The sequence below is a fragment of the Convolutriloba macropyga genome, chromosome 6, assembly GCF_964194025.1.
Source record: "Convolutriloba macropyga chromosome 6, txConMacr16.3, whole genome shotgun sequence".
Taxonomy (NCBI): Eukaryota; Metazoa; Xenacoelomorpha; order Acoela; family Convolutidae; genus Convolutriloba; species Convolutriloba macropyga.
The window spans coordinates 73,251,756-73,260,765 of NC_134473.1; the positions used below are offsets into that span (position 1 = coordinate 73,251,756).

At 35.1% G+C, this 9,010-nt stretch overlaps 1 protein-coding gene across 1 annotated transcript in view; it reads left to right on the plus strand.

Moving 5' to 3' along the window:
- The first annotated feature begins 6,612 nt into the window (after positions 1-6,612).
- The window catches only part of LOC142341405 (melatonin receptor type 1B-like), a 13,251-nt gene continuing 10,853 nt past the window's right edge, over positions 6,613-9,010 (plus strand). Inside the window, exon 1 of the mRNA XM_075392333.1 lies at positions 6,613-6,674. Within this exon, the coding sequence (XP_075248448.1) occupies positions 6,613-6,674 (62 nt within the window). The remainder of the gene's footprint in view (positions 6,675-9,010) is intronic.

Here is a 9,010-nt window from a genome sequence, read left to right on the forward strand (position 1 = left end):
AAAATAGGTTGGGTTATAATTCGACTCAGCATGCGAGGCTGAACTTAGTCTTCTCTAGTATTTTTTAACCCAAATTTGGTTAAAAAGTCTACAGTTTAAAACTGGTATGAAAACATCACAATCGACCAGTAAAAAAGTGCTCCCCCCCCCCCCCCGCTCTCGCCATCCCCGTACTCAGACCTTTCATAGGTCGAGGTAGACCTGTGTATAAGTTCGAACTTCAATTGCTGCCATCTCTATATAAGGAATATTAACGCATAATTAGTATGTGTATATTACTCCTAAAATTTGAATTTGTATAAAAAATGATGTAGACACGGCAAAATTTGCTGAAAGTCATTAAAGAAATGAACCCAAAAGCACTCCATTTTATTTTACATTCAGCAAAGTAATTACATGAAAATTTTTGTGGTTAATATGCATTGAAGACAGTAGGAACACGGGTCAGTCAATTCTTCTTGATGAAATTACAGACAGTTGCTTGCGGTCAGTCTAATTTTTTCAGCTTTTGACAGAACCATTTTTTATTATTATTTTATTGTTTGTGATGCAGCGGACTGTGAAACTGTAGCAGTCCCTTCAGTTTAATTTTTTGCAAATAATATACTTTTTGTTTTGCAGATTATTTGATTTGGTTTCGCCGTTTCGTCATCACTCAAACGTTTCAGGCAAATAGGTTCGAACGGCGATTCGGGCAAACACATAATTTCAATCAATATGCTTTTCTAACCCAAAATATATAAAGCATTGCACATTTTTAAATCTGACCAATAACAAAATTACAAATGAAATGAGATTTTCTGTGATTAAAAAGCGGTTTCGGTCACAATTTAGAGTTTCTTTAATTTAACATCAAACAACTGGAATCAAGGTAATCATTTATTCGTTTTTTAATTAGTTTTTTCTTAGAATTTTATAATTCTCCGCGATTTTTAATTAGTTCCTTTAGAGTTAATAGGAAATTATTTTTTCGTATCCAAGAAAAATCGGTGAAATAAAGTATTACATCAAATTAGGGGGAGTAATTTACTAGGCGTTATAGAGGTCACTAAAAGGCAACAAACTTTGGTTTTACTGTAATTTTTGTACTTTGTTGAGAGTTTGTAAATTAACTTCAAAGTTATCAAAAGATTGCAAAGATTTTTGTTGCGAGTGGAAAATGGCTGAACAATTTCACTCAATTGCGAACGCCTCGACATTGGAGTCATTTGACAACAGTTCCGAATCAGTGACGTCATCCGACATTCCACTGTCACCAAACGGAGAAGCAGATACAGGTTTGAGATTTTAAAATCGCTAGAACATATGTGAGAATCTTGCCGAAGGTTGTAAAAATTGCAGCTTTTAACGCTGAATGTGAAAAAATGGTGAAAAAAAAATCTTCGCTATAAATAAACCGGTGAACATTTTTAGGCAAATTAGAGGCCCCTACCGAACTCCAAGTGTTAATCAGTACTGGGCAATTGTAAATGCAAGTCTCCCATGTAATATAATTTGCTCGCTTCTTTCAAGCGTATTAGAACAGCGCAAAAGACATACTTTCTAAAGTCACGGTGGCGCAGTAAGAAGGACAAAGACCTGGGTCCGATCCCCGTACGGAACTTTATTTTCGCTCTTGTATTTAGACTTGCCAAGTCTGACAAGTCTTAAATGTGTTATGGTCATAGCTCTGAATCAGTACTGATTCCTAGACTTGAAATTAGACTTGCCCAGTACTGATATTGACTTGGCGTTAAATTCAACGCATTTATTACATTTCGCCACATTTACGACCGTGACAAGTTTGCCCCTTGAGGATTTTTAATCAGTCAAGTCAAAAACTTGTGCAAAGCTTATTGTTTATGAACAAAATTTCGCTCAACTTGGCCGTTATTGTTTATGAACAGAATTTCGCTCAACTTAAAGTCTAGACTTTTGCTCTGCATGTTGCACCTTTGATTTTTTTCGATCTACCAGAAAAGCTTCCTGGAATTTAGTTTGCAATACTGCTACTTATTGTTCCGACCCACTTTAGTGGGGGGAGGAACTATATGCTCAACTCTGTTTATTTTTGTTCGGTTAATATTCTCATGTTGATATATTCATCGTACAGGGTTGTGAGTGGTATCATTAGAGAGCTTGTCAAGTAACGAATTTCGAACTAAAATTTTTTTGAATTGCAATTTCTCCGAGGAGTTACAAAGGATTAAAATTTTGTGAGGCTTGGTTGATTTGTTTACACTTTTCGCAATTTTTGCTAAAATTTTGATCAATTATTGCTAAAAAAAGATCTATTCTGTTTCAGCCCCCCAGATTTGTGAGCATAATTTTTTTATGACCCTCAGGCGCACGTGCTATTTTCTTACATAGTAACGTGCTATATAACAACATATAAATTGTAACTGGGGGTCATAAAAAACAATGGGGGTTGGGAAACAGAATAGATCCGCAAAAAAACATGATAATTGACTCTTCATGTCAAACTTTATGTTCATTTTAAGTGTATATTTTGTGATTCTGCTTGAATTGATTGGGAAGTTCTTGTGTCTATCGTGAACGGCGCAGCGTCTCGGGATGTTAAACCAAAACTTCGAAGTGACTTCTGCAGATACGTAACTTTTCTTAAAACACGCAACTTACACGTTTTAAAATAACGACTATCAATGAACGATTTCTTGCTATTTATACATATTTTTGAAAATTTGAAACTTGCACGCGAGTATATTAAGAGTTGACTTCTTGTTTTCTGTAAATTGACTTCTAACTTTTGTCCATGAATTTATTTGAATTTTACCCCCCTCTCAGTATGCTCTTCACTTGCAATTTATTTGTTGTTTAAAGTGCGTTGCGCTGTATAAAATCGCACTTGCGCCGGGTGGTGGGGCATAGAACATATGTGGCCACGAAGCTGTGGTGTGGTGTTTGTGTGTGTGTGTGTGGGGGGGGAGATGAAAAAAACATATTTCCTTACCATTTACTCCAGGAACCGAGGTGTGTGAATTAATTATTATCCACAGTTTTTCAAGCCGGTCGCTTACTATTATAGTTTTGAAAACATTGTTTCAAGTCAAAAATTTGTGCGAAGCTGCTCCCTTATTGTTTATGAACAGAATTTTGCTCAACTTGGCCTTTATTGTTTATGAACAGAATTTCGCTCACCTTGAAGTCTAGACCTTTTCTCCACATGTTATACACTTGTCACCTTTTGATCTACTTGTAAACTGTCCTGCAAATTAATCGACAATACTGCTACTTATTGTTGCGACGCACTTTAAGGGGGGGAACTATATGCTCAACTTGGTTTGTTTTTGTTCAATTGATTTTCGCAGGTCGAAATTTTCATAGAACAGGATTGTGAGTGGTATCATTAGAGAGCTTATCAAGCGAAGAACTTAAAACTAGTTTTTTTGAATTGCGATTTTTCCAAAGAATTAGAAAGGATGAAAGTTTTGTTAGTCTTAGCTTAACATCTGTTGTTTTGTTCGCACTTTTAAGGTTAGTCTCAATGTAAAGGATAGTCTATTGGATTTACACATAAGGATAAAAAGTTTTGGTGAACTGATAGAAACAATTGTTTGGGCAAAATTTTTGGCTACTTTTTTAAGTGCATTTGTTTCTTTTTCAAAACCATTTCATCGTATAATTTGACCGATAGTGGAGATAAAAAAGACTGCTGACAAAATCTTTACTCAGATGTTGACAAAATCTTTACTCAAATCTTTACTCAGATGTTGCCCAATTATTACTGTGGTCCCTAATAAAGTTCTCTGGCAATCAGTCTTTTGCGGTCTTTCGCAAATCTGAACCAATATTTATAAGAATTACATATATAATAAACCTCTCAATTGCCAAAAAAAATGCACAATTTTTATTACAATTGTGAAAAATTGTTAAAAGATAAATTTTAATTTTTTTAAAATCTTTCTTTTCCATCCTAATTAAAGGCGGGTCTGTTTTCATATAAAGCTTCAATCAATGAACATTCAAATTATGTTATTTATTAAGGTCCTATAAATTTTCTGTTTATTGAGTTTTATTCATGGTTTTTACGGCTTCGATAAAATGTTTTCGTAAATTTTTGTTGAATTCTTGCGTTTTGCTAATTTTTTAGGTTCTTTTTCAGTCTCATGACTAAGTCTAATTTTTTAAATGTCCAATTTTGTTTTGAGGGAACTATTTAATGCTTTTTTAATTGATATATAGTTGTTATTCAAAAATATAACTCGATTACTATGCAAAATGCATTTTTTTGATCTTTTGACTTTGGTCACTTTCGTCAACACGTGAAATAAATTTTGGTTTTGGTGGGAAAGCAATCGGCATTTTGGTCTTATTAGGGAATTTGAAAGCTGAAAACATATTTGGATTGTAAAGGCACCCTTATATATCTTTTTGAAATAAATTTGCCTTTTTTGATTTTAAATTATATACAAACCAGAAAAACTTCAAAAGAAATCTCAATTACTTACAGGTCGTTAGTACGTGAAAAATATAACCAATAATTTTCTTTTCAATTTCAATAAAAAAGTATACGGTTTTTAGCTTCAACAGTCTGATTAAGTTTGTTTGTGATATTTTGAGTTCTGTCTGTATTCATTGGTAATTGATCTTTTGATATAGTCTCATTATTAACATGTCCACTTAGCTTGCTGAGCAGTAATACACCATAAAACGAAAAGTTTACCAGTTTTCATTTGAAAGCTACGTGTTGTTCATTTTACGCATTTAAAATTTTTGATTTTGAAAAAAGTGTTTTGTTTTAGAATCGCCGCTTTCAATCCAATTTCTGCCAACTTTTAGCAGATTCTTAGCAATAGAAGAGGTCGTATTCTATTTAATTGCATGATACTTTATCTTTATGGTTGCTGTTCTACTCGAATAATGGTTTTATGTCATTGATAATAAGAGTTTTCATAACCTTTTTATTTTTTTATTTTCCCACTTCTGAGGTTCTCTTCGGTTGTCTTGTCCGATCATCAAAAAAATGGCATAGTGATTATCCGTCCTATGTCTCATAATAAAAAGACAAAATTGGTTATAATTATTATTTTAGGTGAACATTTTGTGCTTTTATAGGCTTCGACGCCGTTTCCGTGCAAAAGTGAATTGACTTTTTGATTGTTTTCTTCATTTGTTCCTTTTTTAACCTTATTACTTTCTTGATAAATACAGACCTCAATGATTTCGTATAAAAGTATAAATAAAGCCATTGATTGATTTCAGTTGATAGCTGGTGGCTTTCATGACTTTGAATTTAATTGTTTTCAAAAAATGCAAACGTTTTCGATTAAGTTTCCCCCTTTTTATTTTCTGCCTACCTGCTAATTTTTCTCAAAAAAGACAGATTGGTATCGTTCTAATTAGAAGCAAGTCATTCGCTTCAGTTTATTTTTCGTCTTATCATCCAGTTTTCTAATGTAAATAGACATTGAACTGTAGTTGTAGGTAATGCTTGTTGCGTCCATTTGATTTTGTTGTTTGCCTTGTCTCTTACTCTCCTTAATGGCTGGTATCATCAAGAATCTCGTGTGTAGCTGTTTAATTTGTGTATTGGTCTGAGCTTAAGTTTGTTTTTATAAATGGAGACACAAACTATTTTCGAACTATGTGTGATCATTTGAAAATTTTATATCTCCCTCGTTTGGCGGCCAATGAAGTCGAAAAAGTGGTTGAGTGGCGTCAAAACATTTCTGTGAACGCACATTACAGAGCCTCCTTGTTCTATATAGATTTTTATAAATAGAATGGCATAGGCCGCATTTGTGATGTAAGCCCTCATTCTAAGCTTTGGTTAACGCTGCAATATGGCCTTAAATGCTCTCCTCGACTATTTAATTGAAGACATTAGCTACCCATTTTTCTCGCTTAATGATTAATTTCTTAAAGTCGTGCAAAGAACTCGAGGGGTTCGAGAAGCTATTGAAGATTGCATTTTTTTGATAATAAGAAACACATCAATTTATTAGGAGAACGCCCGGGTCGAGACGCCACCGCACTTTAACGCAAAAATATGTACGATAAGCGTTGAATGGGGGAATTTTTGCTAGATAAGCGTTCAATGTGGTGTAATTATATAAATCATGCAGTGAATGCGGTGAAAATAAAATTTATCGTCTCATAGCAGTGAAATTACATAATTTCACTTCCGCATTTAGCGGTGAATTTACGTAAATTCACCGCTCTGACAAAGCGTCCACATTATGTGAGATAAGCGGGGATTGTAATGAAATTACATAAATTCACCGCTTAGCATAGTGGTGAACTTACAAAAATTCACAGCTGGAAATACTGTTGAAATATTATGAGGTCAGCAGTGAATGCGATGAAATAAATGGGGAGTAAGGGAGGAACTGTTAGATTTAACCCCCCACTAAAACTACCCCTTAATCTTACATCTTTTTGTCACTTTTTCTAAGCGTTGAATTTATGTATTTTCACCACTAGAGTGAGCGGCGAACTTACAAAAAATCACCACATTTCACCGCATTTCACCACTAAAAATGTAATTTACCGCTACAATCGCAAATCTTACAAAAATTCACCGAGGATGTTTTACAGAAAGTAGAGTGAACGTGATTTATATTTAAACCAAAAAACTAGAAGTTAGTGAGAGATGGCGCAATAGAGGAAGAAATGGATGACTTGAAGGAGGTGAGAGGTTCGATCCCTTGTAAGGGCGGTGAAGAGAGTGGATTGTAAGTTCACAGCATACTATAGTGGTTAAATTACACAATTTCACCGCATTTCACCGCAAAATTATGTACGAAATTTGCCGTGAAAAAAAAAAACAACTCGTCACCGCGTATCTTTTATATTTTTCCTCAACCCGGGCGGACTGTTACAATGACACAATAGAGCTACCAGTTAAAAGCGTAATGTAATTGTCATTTGAAATGACAGGAATTGGTCATTTGGGCGAGCTTCATTTATGAACATCTTTTTTACTAGCCAGTAATTGACTCTTCAGCTGTTGAAACTTCTACGTTCATTTCAAGTGCAGGCTACGTGACTCTGCTTGAAGTGACTGCGAACTGCAAGCGTCTATCGAGAACAGCGTAGCGGTTCGGGATGCCATCCAGAATTTCGAAGTGACTTCTGCAGGGTTACGTAACCTAGAATACGTAACTCTGCTGAAGTCACTTCGAAGTTACTTGCTTAAAACATTTGCCTACACGCAACTTGCACGTTTTAAGATGACGAACGTCAATGAACAATATCTTGCTATGTATGCAGGCAAACCTTTGAGACCTTTGGAAATTTGAAACTTGCACGTGCGTTTTTTAAGATTTGACTTCTCGTTTTTCGATAAATTGAATTCTAACTTTTTTTCATGATTTTATAGGAATTTTACCCCTACCCCCTCAGTATGTTCTTTACTCGCAAATTAATTGTCATTTAAAGAGCGTTGCCTTGCATAAAATCGCACGCGCACCGGGTGGCGGCCCAGACTGAACGTCCAGTCTTAATCAGTATTGATTCAGTGAAATTGCAAGTCTTGGATCAGTCGGTATCAGAGCTCCGATCGTATCACTTTTAAGACTTGTCACGTCTTAAGTCAAGACTTGACTTGGCCAAGACTTGAAAAAACTTGTTCAGGTCTTGGCCAAGGCTTGACAAGTTTTGAGCAAACCTTGACCAAGACTTGAGAAGTCTTGGGAAAGTATGTAGCACAGTTTTCTGTTGTTTTGCTTTCTTTTATTTACGAAAGAACGCACGTAATTCCACAAAAATCACTTCACAGAGAATGAAAAACTTTCGGATATCGCCCAAAGACCAAAGATACCGTAGTCTTGGCCTCTTATTTTTTGTCCACCCTGGTCGATTGCGAACGGTTAACTAGTAAAAACTTGCAAGTTTCTAGCAAGTTCTTACTATACAATGCATCACCTTGCAAGTTTTTTTTACCAGTTAACCATTCGAGTTACAAGTTGTTACAAGTTAAACTTTCGGCTTACAAGTTCTTGTAATTTAACCATTCCCCTTAAATATTATGTTATTCCATAAGTTCATAGAATAAAAGTTGCTACAAGATAACATTTTTGGGTATAGATTAGTAAGAAAAACAGTAATATCTTGCAAAATTTGATTGTAAATGTTTGTTTAAAAACATAGAGCCTTTGAAAGTGTGAATTGAAGTTATAAAAAAATGGCTAAAAAAGAAGGGTAACTAAATTATTTTGCGAAAATGCTGACATATGAAATTGAAATTTCAATCAATGTCAAGAAAGGTATAAAGAAACGTTTTTAAAGAAACAATAGTAAAGAAGCTAATTGAGATCCTCTATATACCAATTGATAGAATTGAAAAGTAGCCGTTTTGTCAATTTAGGTCGCATTGTATTATGTAATGAGCAACTAACTCCCACGCACCAATAAGAATTGAGCTCAACTGGAACGAGCTCGCACGAAACTTACAAGTTAGCCCTTTAACTTGCAAGTTCTTACAAATTAATCATCTTTTGCAAGAAACTTGTACTTTGTTAAAAAGTTAGTCATTCGGTCTCGAGCCGGGCACTGAAAAAAGGTTTGATTTCACGGTCAATATATGGGACTTTTTAAGTTGGTATGTGCTCAATTCAGAATTGGCTTGGTCAGGTTAATAAAAATCTCTCAAAATTTTTTAAAACTAATTTCTGCTAATTTTTAAATGTATTAATTACAATTAATTTCTTCTTAAACTATACTTTGCTTAACTGCGCAATAGTAAAGACTTGTCAAGTCCTACGACTTGAGATAGGACGTGATCAGTACTGATTTGTCAAGGCATGACTTGTATTTCACTGGACAGGTATGATCAAGATTTGAACTTCATTCCGGAGGGGGGGCATAGAACAAATGTGGCAATGAACCTGTGGCATAGTGTGGTGGTGGTGGTGGTGGTGGTGGTGGTGGTGGTGGTGGTGTGTGTGTGTGTGTGTGTGTGTGTGTGTGTGTGTGTGTGTGTGTGTGTGTGTGTGTGTGTGTGTGTGTGTGAGGGGGGGGGGGGACTATATCATCTACCAATCTTTTAAGGTGGTTGCTCGCTACACAT